Source organism: Telmatherina bonti (genome assembly GCF_933228915.1).
Source record: "Telmatherina bonti genome assembly, chromosome: 13".
NCBI classification, from domain to species: Eukaryota; Metazoa; Chordata; class Actinopteri; order Atheriniformes; family Telmatherinidae; genus Telmatherina; species Telmatherina bonti.
This window is the reverse complement of record NC_136611.1, coordinates 18,740,276-18,758,527: the sequence shown is the minus strand read 5'-3', so window position 1 is coordinate 18,758,527 and position 18,252 is coordinate 18,740,276. Positions and strand designations below refer to the sequence as shown.

The 18,252-nt window shown below is 40.5% G+C and overlaps 1 protein-coding gene across 1 annotated transcript; it reads left to right on the top strand.

The window, feature by feature from the left end:
• Nucleotides 1-12,280: 12,280 nt before the first annotated feature.
• On the top strand, nucleotides 12,281-13,237 carry foxb2 (forkhead box B2; the record flags this gene model as incomplete). Its single annotated transcript, XM_079250836.1, has 1 exon — nucleotides 12,281-13,237. One exon carries the CDS (start codon nucleotides 12,281-12,283, stop codon nucleotides 13,235-13,237), a length of 957 nt encoding a protein of 318 aa, XP_079106962.1.
• Nucleotides 13,238-18,252: the final 5,015 nt, after the last annotated feature.

Sequence of the window (18,252 nt, the reverse complement as noted above, 5' to 3'; positions counted from 1 at the left end):
GCTCTCGGGAAATGCAATGAGGAGATGTCCATGAACTTTCTTCAGTTAAACTAAAACAAAACTGAGGTGACTGTCTTTAGAGGTGAAGAGAAATTATTAAAGATTACCACAGAGCTTCTTCCTAAAAACCACCAAGTAGGCCAGAAATCTGATTGTTGTGATGGACTCAGATTTTTAAATTTTGAAAAACACATACGAGAATCACAAAGTAACTCTACTATTAACTTAAGAATATATTAAGGCTGAAAGATCTGACGCCACAGCACGACCTGGAAAAATTAGTCCATGCTTTCATCTTTAGTCAGCTTGATTACTGTAACTTGAAGGTCTACCTAAAAAATCAACTAGATACCTGCAGCTTATTCAGAATTTGTGCTGCTACAGTCCTCAATTAGACCAAGAAAGTGGACCACTTCGCTTCAGCTCTGAGGTCTTTACACTGGTTGCCTCTCCATCAGTGGATGGACTTTAAAGTTTTGTTGTTGGTCTATAAAGGTCCGGAAAATTCTGGACCAAAATACATCAGAGACCACTTGTACCATGAACCTACTAAACCTCTCAAGTCATCTGGATCGAGTGTTCCCATAGTCAGAACCAATCATGGAGAGGCTGTGATTACCTTCTATTCTCCATGTCAGGAAAAAACTCCAAGTAAGCCTTGGATCTGGTGAAACACTTACTTTATCTTAAAAAAGTAAAAGACCCACTGGTTCTCAGCCACCTTTGGAAAGATTTCTTATGTAAAAGTTAAATCTGCACTGATACTTTTAAGCTTAAATTTTTTATATTGGTCAAGTTTCAAACATTTTTCTATTTCTTTTCCCTTTTTAAATTGTATCCTGTGCTTCTTATTTTCTGCTCTATGATGATGTCTTAATGTCTCTGTAAAAGTCTTTCAATCACCATGAACTTTAATTTGACCATACAAAACACTTTGGCCTATTTTCTCCTTTTGGAGTTTCTAGTAGCCTCTAATAGATGTTAGAGGAATACCAGCTCACAACCTAAATTATCCTCTATGCTGTTAACTCAATGATATTTATTAATATTTTAATAGACCTCTGAAAAATATTTATGTAGTTAATTGGGACAAATAAACCACATCCTACTGGGGATGCATGGAATTCAACTCTATATAACATTTGTTTCAAATAGATCTCTGCTTGTCCACGCAGTCTCTTTTTCAAGAATACTTGTCCAACTTGTTGCCTAGAGGTATAGTTTGTAGTCGTCCACCATTTATTGATGACAGTAGTCTCCTCATCTTCCAAACATGCACAGTCATCTCTTTTGTCTTGTTCACTTTCAAAATGAGGTGAGCTGGTATGTCTCAAGAATACAGGCAGTTGTGATTACATCCGCCTTTTTTTGTCATTGTTGTTTTTTGTTTTTTTTCTTTATCAAGCTCATGTTGTGTTGTGTTAAACACACTGGAGGAACAACAGAGCATGACTTTCAATACTGTCTGTTTTGTCCATGATAATGGCTCACAGAAACAGGTAGATGGGAATATCTTTTTTTGTATGTTTTTAAACAATAAATTTTGACATTATGTATCACCATGTACCCTCTGTATGGGGGAATATTCTACTAGATGACCTAAACACCACCCTGATAATAGTTATTTCCTGTTCGGGTTTTTTTCACAACATATTTAGTTCATCACAGCTCTTTATTAGTATTATTATGTTGTATTTCAATTTACTTATTGATTCAACAATTAATATTGGAGTTGACTGCAGAAAATATAGTTGAATGTTGGGTGCTGCAAGTCCACTTTTGAGACTTTAATTTTACAATTTGGTCAATGGCATTTTGGACAGTTTAATCTTTACACATTTTTTTTTTTTTTTTAAATAATTGGAAGCTTTTTCAAAAGATTTTTAAGCTTTTTACTCTCATGATAGCAAGACAGCTATTGAGTAATATGTAAAGCTATCTCAACATATGTAATCTTTTTCTTAAGTGAGGAGTGTAATAAAGATTGAGGAACTTTTACAGCCTGAAGGAAATTTTAAAGCCTAAGTATGTAATCTTGTTGGTGTGATGTGGAGAGAGTTTATAAATCAGCAGTGGAGAAAACGGTTTTCATCCAAAAAAAGGCAGACAACAACAACCATTTTTTTAGATGGATGTTCAGGGTTAGAGAGTACTCATGGTTAACATGTATTCTTTTTTAAAAAGCCACTGTCACTTGAATGAAAGTCATTATGCTGGTTGCCTCAGTAACACTTGAACACAAGACATCACTTAGTTGGGTTGAAGTGTTAGCATTACAAATAAAAATCCTTTTACTAATAAAAGGAAACTTCACAGATCAGACTAAAATACCTAGTTTGCTGCTGCTTCCAAATAACAGCTACAGAAACTGAAACACAAAATAATATACAGTACATAGGCCTACTATGGTTAAAAGAAAAAATATTTGAAAAATATTATATGAAAAAAATATCAGCCTCCCTTTTGTGTGCTGTCACAAAAGCAAAACAAATATATAATTTATTATCTATTCAAATGCATACTCCAATAGAGATTCAAGTTAGAAATCATTGAGTATCAGGTCTCTGTCTCTCAGCATTGGAATATAAAAAAAATAGCAGTGGATATAAAAAAAAAATATTTAAAAAAATCTTTTTCATCATCTTCATCTTCAGCCACCTATCAGGGGTCGGGTCGCGGGGGCAGCAGCCTAAGCAGGGAAGCCCAGACTTCCCTCTCCCCAGCCACATTTGCCAACTCTGCGGGGTTGATCCCGAGGCGTTCCCAGGCCAGCCGAGAGATATAATCCCTCCAGCGTGTCCTGGGTCTTCCCCAGGGTCTCCTCCCAGAGGGATGTGCCTGGAACACCTCACCAGGGAGGCGTCCAGGAGGCATCCTGACCAGATGCCTGAGCCACCTCAACTGGTTCCTCTCGATGCGGAGGAGCAGCGGCTCTACTCTGAGCCCCTCCCGGATGACCGAGCTCCTCACCCTATCTCTAAGGGAGAGCCCGGCCACCCTGCGGAGGAAACTCATTTCAGCCGCCTGTATACGAGATCTCGTTCTTTCGGTCACGACCCACAGCTCATGACCATAGGTGAGGGTAGGAACGTACATCGACCAGTAAATCGAGAGCTTAGCCTTCTGGCTCAGCTCCTTCTTCACCACAACAGACCGGCGCAGAGTCCGCATTACTGCAGACGCCGCACCGATCCGTCTGTCGATCTCACGCTCCATCCTTCCCTCACTCGTGAACAAGACCCCGAGATATTTAAACTCCTCCACTTGAGGCAGGACCTCACTCCCGACCCAGAGAGGGCAATCCACCCTATTCCAGCTGAGGACCATGGTCTCAGATTTGGAGGTGCTGATTCTCATCCCAGCCGCTTCACACTCGGCTGCGAATCGCTCAAGCGAGAGCTGGAGATCACGACCAGATGAAGCCAACAGGACCAGTTCATCTGCAACAAGCAGGGACCCAATCCTGAGGCCACCAAGTCGGATCCCCTCAACACCTCGGCTGCGCCTAGAAATTCTGTCTATATAAGTTATGAACAGAATCGGTGATAAAGGGCAGCCTTGGTGGAGTCCAACCCTCACCGGAAACTAATCCGACTTACTACTGGCAATGCGGACCAAGCTCTGACACCTGTCGTACAGGGACCGGACAGCTCGTACAAGGGGGTCCGGTACCCCATACTCCCGGAGTACCCCCCACAGGAGCCCCCAGGGGACACGGTCGAATGCCTTCTCCAGGTCCACAAAGCACATGTAGACTGGTTGGGCAAACTCCCATGCCCCCTCCAGGACCCCAAAGAGGGTATAGAGCTGGTCCACTGTTCCGCGACCAGGACGAAAACCACACTGCTCCTCCTCAATCTGGGATTCGACAATCCGGCGGACCCTCCTCTCCAGGACTCCTGAATAGACCTTACCAGGGAGGCTGAGGAGTGTGATTCCCCTGTAATTGGAACACACCCTCCGGTCCCCCTTCTTAAAAAGGGGGACCACCACCCCAGTCTGCCAATCCAGCGGTACTGCCCCCGATGTCCACGCTGCAGAGGCGTGTCAGCCAGGACAGCCCCACAGCATCCAAAGCCTTAAGGAACTCCGGGCGGATCTCGTCCACCCCCGGGGCCTTGCCGCCAAGGAGCTTTTTGACCACCTCAGCGACTTCAGCCCCAGAGATAGGAGAGTCCACCCCTGAGTCCACCAGCTCTGCCTCCTCATTGGAAGACGTGTTGGTAGGATTGAGGAGGTCTTCGAAGTATTCCTTCCACCGACCCACTACGTCCCAAGTTGAGGTCAGCAGCTCCCCACCTCCACTGTACACAGTATTGATGGAGCACTGCTTCCCCCTCCTGAGCTGCCGGATGGTGGACCAGAATCTCCTCGAAGCCGTCCGGAAGTCTTTCTCCATGGCCTCGCCGAACTCCTCCCATGCCCGAGTTTTTGCCTCGGCAACAGCCGAAGCCGCATGCCGCTTAGCCCGTCGGTACCCATCAGCTGCCTCCAGAGTCCCAAAGGCCAAGAAGGCCCGATAGGATTCCTTCTTCACCTTGACGGCATCCCTCACTGCTGGTGTCCACCAACGAGTCCTGTGATTACCGCCACGACAGGCACCAACGACCCCACGGCCACAGCTCCGGCTGGCTGCCTCAGCAATAGAGGCACGGAACACAGCCCATTCGAACTCAATGTCCCCCGCCTCACTCGGGACATGTTCGAAGCTCTGCTGAAGGTGGGAGTTGAAGCTCGCTCTGACGGGGGACTCAGCCAGACGTTCCCAGCAGACCCTCACAACACGTTTGGGCCTGCCAGATCTGACCGGCTTCCTCCCCCACCATCTGAGCCAACTCACCACCAGGTGGTGATCAGTTGACAGCTCCGCCCCCCTCTTCACCCGGGTGTCCAAAGCATGTGGCCGCAGGTCCGACGATACGACTACTAAATCGATCATCGAACTGCGGCCCAGGGAATCTTGATGCCAGGTGTACATATGGACATTCTTATGTTGGAACATGGTGTTCGTTATGGACAATCCATGACGAGCACAGAAGTCCAATAACAAAACACCATTTGGGTTCGGAGGGGGGGGACCATGCCTCCCAATCACTCCCCTCCAGGTCTCACTGTCATTGCCCACGTGAGCATTGAAGTCCCCCAGCAGAATAATGGAGTCCCCAGAAGGAGCACCCTCCAGCACTCCCTCCAAGGACTCCAGAAAGGGTGGGTACTCTGAACTGCTGTTCGGCGCATAAGCACAGACAACAGTCAGTGAAACTGACATATTATTGTTTAAAAAAAGAATAAATATTTTTGACAAAATATTTTTTTTTAACCCTGCGATGGACTGGCGAGCTGTCCAGGGTGTACCCTGCCTGTCGCCCAAAGCCAGCTGGGATAGGCTCCAGCTTCCCCGCGACCCTGAATTGGAATAAGCGGTTCGGAAAATGAATGAATGAATGAATATTTTTTTTAAAAAAGGGATCGATGGAAGAGTGTCAAATTGTTACGGTAAATGTAGTCAGAGAATGTCATCTTGATCTGGCCTGAATTTGAGGGGTTCACTTTGAAAAACCAGCATAATAAACATGGAATGGATAGACTTAATTCGTCTTCATTTTCATTTGCAGGAAATGTATGAAGATGATTAGGATATTTATTCTAACAAATGTTATTTTTAAAAAAGTTTTCCTTAACAGACCAGTGAAGTTGTGGACTTAACACTTATACACAATTTTACAGGCGGGAGACAGGCATCAGAGAACATCAATCCTTCTTGTTCATCTCAAATTCACTGTAAATTTTAAGCTTCTCATTTATGAAAATGTTTCATTTTACAGATAAGTTCAAGATAACTGCATCCAGTCCCCATTTTAATAGGCCCGTGTCACCCATACCGGGTGGGTGGTTAATTCCTCTGAGCCCCTGTCTACCCTGGTAATTGAGGTCTGGCAGCTCCTTCTAAATCAGGGGTGCATGTACAAGGTGGCCAGGGTGTTACATATGAAATCTGAATAAACACTCCACATCAACTCTGTTTACCAAGTTTTCACATGGGAACTAAAATATAAACTACTAAATATGCTTAAGGGTACCTTATTATCAAAGTTACAGCTGCATTCATATCTATACTGCTTAGTCCAATTAAGGGTTGCGGAGAAGCTGGAGCCTTTCCCAGCAATCATCAGGCGGGATACACTCTGGACAGGTCGGCAGTCCATCACAGGGTATTAGAGCTACATGACCTAGTTCAAACAGGAAGCTAGAAACCTAAAGCATTGAAATCTCAAGAAATATAATATATAACTAAATTTATATGGAAGGATTTGCGTCAAGAAAAATGAAGATTTCTTTAAGGCTTTTTGTAAAGATGAACAGTACGGATCAGGCCAGGACATTGGGTAAGGCAAGGCAAGTTTATTTGTATGGCACCTCTCATACATGACAATTCAAAGTCCTTCCCATAAAACATTAAAAGCATTAAAGATAGTGTAAAAAAAGTATAAAAGTATCTCCAATACAGGCATCCAGTCTACCTCCACCTCCAGGCAGCAAACTAAAACTGCAAAAAGCCATTCATCCGCTTCCTACCACCTTAAGGTCTATATTCTGTGTCCAAAAACAAACCAACTTTTCTTTTATGGACAATTTGAACTTATTTTAAATATTTGCACTTATATACAGTGGGGCTCCAAAGTTTGGGCACCCCTGGTAAAAATTTATTTTAATGTGCCAAAAAGAAGCTAACAAAAGATGGAACATCTTCAAAAGGCATCAAATTACAGATTAGACATTCTTATAACATGTAAAAAAAATTTGATCTTATTTCCATCATTTTAACTTTTAAAATAACAGAAAACAAAAAATGGCCTCTGCAAAAGTTTGGGCACCCTGCATAGTTAGTACCTTCTATTCCCCCGTTTGGCAAGTATGACAGCTTGTAAACACTTTTTATAGCCAGCCAATAGTCTTTCTAATCTTGTTTGAGGTATCTTCACCCATTCTTCCTTGCAACAGTCTTCCAGATCTTTGAGATTTCTGAGCCATCTGTGACGCACTGCTGTTTTAAGGTCTATCCATAGACTTTCAATTATGTTGAGGTCAGGAGATTGTGAAGGCCATGGCAAAACCTTCAGTTCATGCCTCTTGATGTAATCCACCCTGGATTTTGAGGTGTTTTTAAGGATCATTATCCATTTGTAGAAGCCATCCTCTCTTTAACTGCAGCTTTTTCACAGATGGCATAGATGCTATACAACCCGAAAGCATGATTGATCCACCCCCATGCTTAACAGTAGGATAGAGGTTCTTTTCATTAAATTATGTGCCCTTTCTTCTCCAAATGTACCTGTGCTCATTCTGGCCAAAAAGTTCAATTTTAACCTCATCAATCCACAGAACTTGTTTCCAAAATGCATCAGGCTTGTCTATATATTCGTTTGCAAACTTCAAATGCAGATTTTTGTGATAAGGACGTAAAAGGAGTTTCCTTCTGATGACTCTTCCATGAAGGCCATATTTGTACAAGTACCTCTTTATAGTGGAAAAGTGTACCACAACTCAAGTATTAGCCAGATCTTCCTGGAGGGATTGTGCAGTCAAACTTGGGTTTTGACTTGCTTTTCTTACAATCCTGAGTTGTTCTGTCTGATATTTTTCTTGGTCTTCCAGATTTTGCTTTAACTTCCTCTGTTCCCAATGACCGCCATTTCTTGATTACATTCGGAACAGAGGATATTAGCATCTGAAAACACTTTGCTACTTTCTTACACCCTTCTCCTGCTTCGTGAGCATCAACTATTTTCAGTTTCAGTGTTCTTGACAGCTGCTTAGAAGAACCCATGGTGCCAATTGTTGAGGTAAGGTCAGATGAGTCTGAGCATTTAAAACCTTTGAGATTGACATCACCTGGTCTTTCCAGACACTAACTGTAAACAATCCAGGACACTGTCAGGTCTCAGTTGTCAAATTGGGGGCGTACAAGGTACTAACTCTGAAGTGTGCCCAAACTTTTACAGACACCATATTTTGTTTTCTGTTATTTTGAAGGTTAAAATGATGGAAATAAGATGTAACTTTTTTTGACATGTTATAAGAATGTCTAAACTGTACTTTGATGCCTTTTCGAGATTTTCCATCTTTTTAAAGCTCCTTATTTGCACATTAAAATAAATTTTTACCAGGGTGCCCAAACTTTGGAGCCCCACTGTATTCTGATTATTAATGTGAACATGTTCATGCAGACGTTATTTCTCATGTCCCCCTGATCAAAGTTATTTCAGCACTTAATGTGAGTATTGCAGAGAGGAACATAATAAATTCCAATATGCCCCCCAGATAAAGTCTTGCCTATCTTCTGGCCACCCCATGTGCAAAAATGTAGCTCCACCAGTGTCTACCCTCAAGTTTGCTAAGGTTTAGTGTCACCACTGAGGTCACAAACATGTTTAAACATCATCACACAAGTACAGAGTCCTCATTAAGTGTCTGCTTGACCATTACAATGTTTAAAGTGGAACTATTATGTGCATTTCAGGCTAAATTAATTTTATTTCTGAGACCAGAAGGGCTGGGATTTATCGAGTTATTGTCACAAATCGCTTTATTTACTTCAGACCGACCCTCTCCTAGGCTGTCAGATCAGCCTGTGGGCAAAACGAGTGGATTGAGACTCTTCCGCATTAAGCCCCGCCTTCCGCCACTGCACTACATCAGGAGCGCACCGCAACTGCTTTTGCCGTCATTGTAACATCTCATAAACAAAAGGATTAGGCTAATATAAACTCAATAAAAAAAAAACAAAATACAATGTCAACACATAGCATACAACCCTACATGTTGGAACCTGAATCAGACCCTGAAAACGAAGTGGAAAACAGCAACCCACAGCAACGAATGCAGCAGGATGTCTCTCTTTGGTAAACTCACCAGCCATCGTTGGAAATAACTTTATCCGACGTTTTCCACCCGCCTGATGTATTTGTACATGCCCTTGTTAACCAGTAGAAGGTAACTAATCACCAAACCTTATCCCCCGGGACATCACAAGGATTTCCAAGTAGAAAAAACTCTCTAAAACGACGTGTTTTTCGTCGCCATGGAAACCGAACCGAGAGCGTGCTGGAACTCAAACTCAAACTCAAACTCAAACATGCGTTTAGGTGATAAAAAAAAAAAAAACCCAGTGCCGTTCACATGTCTGATGAGGATTCAACACTGTAACACTGTAGAAAGCTCAGAAAACTCCAAATACCATAATAGCACCCCTTTAAATTAATAAATAAAACTAGCCATTCAATAAACTGTTTTTATAATCATATCACATTTTTCTAGTAAAGCAAATTTTAATCTTATTCAATTTTAGTAGATAGATATTCAGATACTTAATGGGTAACTCATCATGAGGAAATATTAAACCCATGAAAACTAAATGGAGAAAAGATAAAATGTCCAACTGCTTAGGATATTTGAAAAAAAAAAAACCATTTTTTAAAAAGTTTAATTAAATAGAATTTAAAAAAAAAAGTGTTTAAATATTGTTTAAATATCTCGTGTTTTAAGAGCGAATGCGAGATGATGATGATGATGATGATGAAGATGATTAAGATGATGTGTGTGTCTGAGATAGCGAGGTGTTTTCTTTTTTTTTTGGTGTTTTTCCATTAGGCTACTGTCCTGACTTTGAAGAATGATAAAAGTTTTAGTTGGACACTGGACGGGAGCGTTATCCTTGTTGCTTACAGACACTCTTTTTGAACCATTAGCGCGTCCGCTTTCTCGCTCTTCTTTGGCTAAAGTGAAAGATTTGTCGTGTTTTGCCATAAAATAATTCTTCATTACAACTAAGCCTTACAGCGCCAGCACTATAAAGACCTAAACCAGCTTAATTTTCCATCGAAAACAATGGGCCTCGCTAATTGATTTTAATGGCTCTCTCCGCGACGATGCGCCCCTTATGACTTGAAGAGAGGTCTTTAGTATTATTAGTATTATTAGTGTAATTGCCATTACCCCACACTTTCCCTTTGCGAGTGGGAGACAGAAAGAATATATTTGCCCTTAAGCTGAGCAAATAATTTTTAGAGACTGGAAACAAACAGACGACCGTCACTCACGCACGCGCCAGCTCGCACACACGTACACACACATCAGCGCTCCACCTCTGAGAGGACCCCCTCCTGGCGACCCTCATTCCCTCCGCCGCCCTTTTCGTGCAGCGTGCCGCTTGTAATTTATGCAAAATTAATTGATACATCTCTTATAATTGATGTGGTGTAAACTTAATGAGTAATTTATGTAATTAGTCAATTAAGGATAATTCCAGCATATGTTCCATATGCCCAGAAGGTGTGCTTTACAACTAGTTATTTGTCCAGGAGTTTTGGTGCACGCAAAGACTGCAGTAGACTACCTAATTAATTTTGTTATGCAGATCAGTCACGGTGTCTATTTAACGGCCCCCTTTGTGAAAACAGATTTAATATTGATCTTTCCCGGGCGTTTTAAGAGAATGCTTTTTACCCGCGTTGGCCTCTGAGACCTTCGGGTTGCAAAACTAATAATTCAACCTCCAGGAAAACAGCAAAGAAAACAAAAACACCAGAAAAACACGACCCATCTCTGTTTATTTGCTAATTTATAAACGTTCACTCTCTGTGATGTGGCACTAAAAGCTCATTTTCCTGGCAATTACATGATGTCTTTAAAATATGCTCTCGGTTGACACAGCTGACCTTTTGAGTGGGCTTTAAGGACCGGGACATAACGGGAGAGATATGCTGGCTAATTAATTGACACAGTTTTGAATATTCATACCTAATACAGCGAGCTTGCCCTTAATTACATTGTTGGACTTCTCTCCAAGGAGGCTAAATCACGGAAGGCTTAATTATTGTAATGTATTCGAGGACCCACCGGGGCACCGGGGAAGACAGGAGCCGTCAAGGACCCAGTCATGACACCTGGCCAGAGAGTAGAACATAGAGAAGGGGAGCAGCTTTTGTTGTTCTCGGCTGAAGAGAATTCAGAGCAGGGGATGAAGTTTGTTTACATCCTTGTAGGATTCACCAGAGAGTGTTTGAACAGACAGACAGCCGCCGGACTCCCCTCTCAGCAATTAATCAACAACAGCGCCTCTTTCGCTCAGTATGTGTGTTTTTTGTGTATTTTGCTCCTTACGCGTTCGTGTAATTGTGTGCAGAGGAAGAACGCACAAATTATTGTGCGCAAAGGAAAACAATGATTTATGGCTGGCAAAGTCTTAAAGTGCAATCGAGCAAATTTAACAAAGAAGCTGTGTTTATACATCCCATCCTTCCCTCCCCTTTTTACTTCCTCAAGTCAAATAGCAACATTTCAATTCAAATCTATTTCTTTGAGTTATTTAAAGAGAATTCAATTTTTTCTCAGAAATGAAATCACTTTCTGCAAATGCGTTTGAGCTTTTAACAATATAATTCGTTATCTGTCACATTCAAAGTTCTTTTTCCATTTATTTCTTTAATTAAAAGCGAGGTCAAAGGTCAAGGTTTTTACAGCAAAACGAAGAAACATTTGGAAGTTCAGAAACTCGGCAAATATCATCGAAAAGAGGGCACACGTTAAATCTTTAACTCCAGTTTAGTTCTGTGAATGTCTGTTTTAAATGGGATAGATTATAAACAAACGCGAATGTGGATTGCCCCTCCTCTCATTTCTTCACTCCACGAACCCCCAACACACGCACACACACACACACACACACACACACACACACACACACACACACACACACACACACACTCGACACTTCTCTCTGACGTGTCCCCTAAGTGTCTGGATAACAGATAACAGAGCGGGGGATCTGCGGGGGTCGTACAAAAACAGCGTTCGGTGAGTGGGAGCATCACACAAGAGGAGAGGAGCCACACCACTCTCTAACAGCAACAGCAAAGCAAACAGCATCCGAAGAAGCAAGGGCAACTCAGAGGACCTCTCAACTTTTACGCACGGAGACGAGAGTTTTACGCACAGGTTGAAGAGCATAATTTTGGCGAAGAGACACTCAAAAGACTTTTTGTCTGGATGACAAAGCATCTCAAGGATTGTACCTGTCAGCGGCGGCCCTTTGGGTGACATTTTTGATCGCTACACAGCAGGCAATCTAACCCAATGGCTCAGAACTTTGGAACAGAGCAATCAGATGGAGACTGATGTGAAGACTATCAAGTTAGCTTTGTAAAATTATCCTTTAGAATAATATAAAAGCTGTTTTATTTAACAATTTAAAGTTGAAGATTTTAGTAGATTAACAGTTATGCCCCGTCCTGGAAAAAACTCGTACAGCGACCAAAAACCTCCATACTCCTACATATCACTAACAGCAATGGCTATCCAGAACTCAGCCGACAAGATGCTGCCTTTGAGTGACATTTATAAGTTCATAATGGATCGATTTCCATATTACCGAGAGAACACCCAGAGATGGCAGAATTCCTTGAGACACAACCTCTCATTTAACGACTGCTTCATCAAGATCCCTCGACGGCCTGACCAGCCTGGGAAAGGCAGCTTCTGGGCTTTGCACCCGGACTGCGGTGACATGTTTGAAAACGGCAGCTTCCTGAGGAGACGGAAGCGCTTCAAGGTTCTGCGTGCTGAGCATATGGCCTGCAAGAGTTCCCCGATGATGCACTACTTCCACCATCATCACCATCCAGGTAGTAAGTTGGGCACACCAGCCGTCCATCACGATCACTCGGCCTCTCCAGCAGGCGTGGGTCGGCTCCCTCACTTTCAGGGTTACGGGGGCATTGCCTGCGCTCAACCTGGTGGGTTTAAACACCCGTTCGCCATCGAGAACATTATAGGACGGGACTACAAGGGCGTGGTGGCCAGCGGGCTTCCTCTCACCTCAGTTATGCACCACTTGGGTTACCCGGTCCCTCCTCAGCTCAGTAGTGTGGTCAATTCGATGTGGCCTCATGTGGGTATGCTGTCAGAGTCCATAAGTGGCGTGTCTGTGCCAACAGCATCCTCCGAGTATGGACCGTTCAGCGTGTCAGCGAAGGGCTTGTACCATAATGCAAGTGGACAAACTCTGCCAGCCGTTCCAGTGCCAATAAAACCCACCCCGTCCTTGGGTCCAGTGCCTGGTTTGACGGGGCTACAGTCCGGCCCGGCTCAGCTCTGCTCACCGGCTTCACTGATGGAGAAAAGCGATCTGCTAGAGGGGAAAGGAAACCCTCTACACCCGGCTCTCCTTCTGTCTTAAGATGGTAAAGTGCTGGCTCTTTGAAAAGTCACACAAACAAGGCAGACAATGTAATTATATGCTATTTAACGGAACGGGCCTATCAGAAATAGAGTTTAAGTGCATTGCAGATATAAGACGGTTGTACAAACTATAACATTGTGCTGTGTAATATTTTCCTTTTTTTTTTTAGACCCATGTTGATAAAATCACAATTTATTTGCACACTTTGCAAGGGCATTTACCACATTGTGGCACTGATAAATACAATCAGACAAGTAGAAACGCTAAATCCAAAGAAAGCTTTCATTTAGGAGACAAGCACTTGGACATTCTTTACAAATGCAAACAAACAACTTTATATTTTTGATGTTGTTTTACTTATGTTACTGTAGCTATTCAATGGTCGGTCCGTCAGCTAAAGACGAGAAGGTCTTCATGCTTTTGAAAAAAGAAATTAAATTTGGCCTGTTGCACTTTTTTGTGTGTTACTGCAGTGCATTAAACGTGTCATGCTTGTATTACAACACTATTTATCTGAAGATATTTATAAAGAAGTTGAAACCATATCTTTGGTGTTGTACTTATTTAAACACCTGAATCAAATGACCACGATCTGTCGGAGTTCATGTTTTGTGCACTCAGCGGAAGGAAAATGAGGAATAGATAAAACTTCGGCACCTCCTGCATCAATACAAACTGCTGTGAAAATTAAGTTAAGACTTCTTCTTTAGTGTCATGCCTTCTGAGGTGCGATTTTCTTACCTGGGTAAAAATAAATGAATAAATGAAAATAACAGGGTAATTTAGACTCAATGATTTTCGCTTTTACAGGCACTATTGATTTTAAAATGAATTTAAATTATTTCATTAAATCTGTTTTGAAGCATTTTAATGCAACACAGTTCAGATTTTTTTTTTAAATTCTTTCTTCCTGTGGAACATAAAGGTAAGTAAGGAAACCTCTGATCATGAAAATTTAGGCCATTTTTACTCCACACAAACATCTAATTTTTACTCATATCAAGGAAATCCAAAGTGGGCAATAAAAAAAAAAAGATGGTGTCAATGTTGTCTTTGAAGTTCTTAATCTAAAAAGGACATTTCAAATAATAATAATTTAAAATAATAATAATAATAATAATAATAATAATAATAATTACTCTGTGGGATTATTTAATACTGTTGTCAGTTTCAATCCATGCCACGAGGATACTTTGGCATGGTCTGGAGTGGCTTATATGTGATGAAACATGCTGTGTCCAGGAGATGTCTGCATGATCACCATGTGATGGATATGAGGAGTCAACACTCTGGACCGCAGCCCCACATCTTCAAAAGCAGGCAAGGAGGTCGGATCAAGTTTGCTCTTTTGTCCGCTCTGTTTTAATGAAGCTTTGAAGCTTCTGCTCTCCAGCAGCACAAAGACTAAGGTTCATCCCACTGAAAATGACTTATATTTAACCCCTTGTCCCCTGTTTAGCATCCCAAAGGCTCCCACAGCCGACACTATTGTCACACCAGCTTCTGAACAAATAATTGAGATGCACCAGTGAAGGACATGTGTGGGAGTGGAAAATTAGATCATATTTGGGTGTTATTGCTAATGAGCAAAATACACCAGGTCTTACCACTCTGTTTGCCTTCCTTAACAAGTCTTTTATTTCTATTTAATTTATTGTTTTTTATTTGTTTCATTCATTTTTTCTGCAATATCCCCTTTTCTTTATGACTAAGCTGTACACACATATAAACACACATTTTCTCTGCAGGGTAGCTCTAATTTCTAGTTAAAGGGAACTGAGATTTCACAGCACAGCAAATGTCTGTGTGAAAAGTGTGTCTGTAGGTGTGTATGTGTGTGAGTGCCTTTAATTCCCTGATCAGCAGGTCTCAGTCTTTTTAATAGCCCTCACTGCATTAGTACATAATTAAACGCCACTAATTAAGACACAATAAGAGGAGTAATAATGCAGCCATTACAACTCTCCATGATCCTCTGTCTTCACAACACTGGGGTTAGATGCCTCTGAAATTATAATATGACAAGAGCTCTCTAATGTGCGCATGTCTATACACAAAGTAAAAGGTGTTTGTGCAGTTTTATTCATATATGTCAATCCATTTATAATATATGATAAATGATTTTTCAGTGTCAAAGTTAAGTGGCAAAATAAAGGCATGCATAACACTCAGTTATTTTAGCACTGTTGGTGTGCCGATGTCACATCATGTATCTGATTGTGTTATGGGATGTTATAATCTTTAATCTTTTTGCTGCAAGTGTGAACCCTCTTAAAATAATTACAGCATGCAAATGGATGTTATAGAAGGTGTCTTTTAATGCTTTGCCTCACTTCTAACTTACAGCCAAAGAAAACAAGAAGCATCCTGTGTTCATGAAGCAGATGTGCTCTGTGGCCAACATATTCAACTGCTTTCCTCTTAAAATAAGTATGAAATTCTATTTAAAACAAATTAGATAAAACATGAAAATGTAATAAACAAAATTCACATTTCCCAAAAGATGATGTAAGAATGAGTGAAATTAATACGTCTAATAATTATAATCTGCAGTCTTTTTCTTTTGACTTCAGACAAAGTGTTTCTCAAAGGGAAAAAAGTGAATAGCAATGCAAACAGAAAAAAATATAAAAACCTTAAAGGTTTATGACTGTATACAGCTGGGGAAACATAGTTCATGCAAAAATGTATCCATCTCTTGCAATAGCTGTGTTTAAAGGACACAGCGCCAGTGCTCTCATAATTCCCCATTTGCACACCACTAATATAAAGTGTGTCCAAGGAAAAAAAGTCAGCAATAATTATAAATAGTCTTTAATTAATTGAAAACCATTCCTAGTGTAAAATTTGAGTTTGAAGTGAATAATAGCAGAATTATGAGTGAATAAAACATTTATGTCAAAGGTGTTTCACTGTCTGCCCTCTAAAATATAATGTCACAGTCACGCATAGACAGTGATATATTAGTGGCAATTACCCATGCTTCATAGGGGCCAGAGTGGCAAAATTCTACATGCATTTTTCTTAATAATCAGCAAGAGCTGGCCATCATGAGTAGATGCTTAATTCATCAGATCTAATCAGCCGCTCACACAAACTTGCACTGGCGACGCACACACGCAAACCTTAAATATTATTCTTAGTTGCATACACCGCGTTTTATTCAATATATTCAAAATCTCAGACAAGAAAAATTTGTTCTAATTTGCTTAAACCCATAAATGTCAAACAAGGATTCCTTGTTCAGTCACAGCTTCATGGAGCTTTAAAAATATCAGCCTGTCCTCTTCAGATAAAGCCATCAACGTATTATTAACTTAGTTCAACAGTTTTATTTGAGAGAACAGAAGTAAAATAGACATATTTTCAATAAATGAAAATGAAAGGCAGATAGAATGAAACAGAATTGTCAGAAATTAAATTAAATTTCTTACAGATTAAATACAGCCCTCTGACAGCCTGTGGTGTGATATACCTGAAAAATATTTAAGCTCACAGAAAATAGAGAATAGGCAAAGACTGTGACTACGTCTATTTGGAATAAGTACATGACATTTAAGTGACAAAAACAAGTCAATCCAACAGAAGACATCTTTATTTGTCCATTTTTTTAAATTAGGTGAATAGTCAAAAGGTGTTATTTGAAGACATATACTCTCAAAATAAATTACATGAAATTTATATGAATGATGCAAATTAAACAAAACTCACAAAAGTATTTTCAGACAACTGAAAGTCTTGAGTTTTCAGTTAAATAGTGTAAGTTTTTGGTGTAAAATATCAATTAAACTGAACTTTAGTTAAAACATAAAGAGAACTGAAATTGATTCAGCTGAGTTTTTCTGTTAAACACTGTTAGATGACAAAGTTACATACAGTCACAGCTCAGTGATACAGTATAAGTCTGACCCTGAGAGCACATGGAGGTTTGCAGGTGCTATTCAGGCTTTGTGTCACAAACCACCATTATTTCACATTCAATCACCAGATTTATCCTGCTAATTCTTATATTATTATAATACTTTTATTTTTTTTACCAATGATTATCATAAACAAATACTTTAAACACTTTTTTAAGCTTATGTCGGTGTGTTACAGCTATGGTCCATATCATCACTTCTGTGATTCACTGCAAGCAGGCAGCCAACATACGGCTTCATCTGCTCTTATCTTAATGTACTGGTCGCTTTGCCATATTCATATGGTTCTTAATCGTGGCATAATTGTGGCATTAAATCAGGGTCACCTGGTTCGTGTCAGCATCAACCTATGAAAAAAAAAAACATCTAAGGATAATTGGTATTAAGGCCTGGAGAAAAAAAAGTGTCAGAAGAGAGACTCAACGGTAGATCTCTTGACCATTGCACACCATGCCTACTTTCTGTCTTCAAATTAATCTTGATTATTAGTCATAGAGGATCTCACTGTTCCCTTTTCTTTTAGTATAGCTTAGAGCTGAACAATCTGTTACAGTATGGAAACTGAAAAAAAAAAAAAAAAAAAGAATTTCTGCATGAATGCAGAAAAACATAAGCATAAAAGTAAACATATTTTTTTTTACATCAACTTCACTTTATCTGCTCATATGTTTCTAAAAAGCAAATTATCTTCAGTTAGCAAATGATTGAGAAACTCTGTCTAATTTGAATATAGTTAAGGCAAGGTTTCAAGGAAAAGGTGGACACTCGTGATCTTTGATGTTGTTTAAAGAACTGCATGAATAATTTTTGCTCATCAGTAGCTGGTATGACTATATGGGCAGAGAAAGGAAAATTTGTCAAGCAGTGCATTGAGTAGTTAGAAAGTAGATGCATTTTAAAAATGCCTCTTAAAACTTGCAAAAACATAACCTTAGGTAACTTTTAACTAGAGTTGCTGTTGACTTTTGGAAATATGCTGTGTCTTCCACACCAAAGATAAAAACAACCATCAAGACTGATGCCAACAGCCAGTCAAAACTCCAGTCTTGTGACAATATTAGGTTGTATTGGTTCTCTAGGGTAAGGCTATTC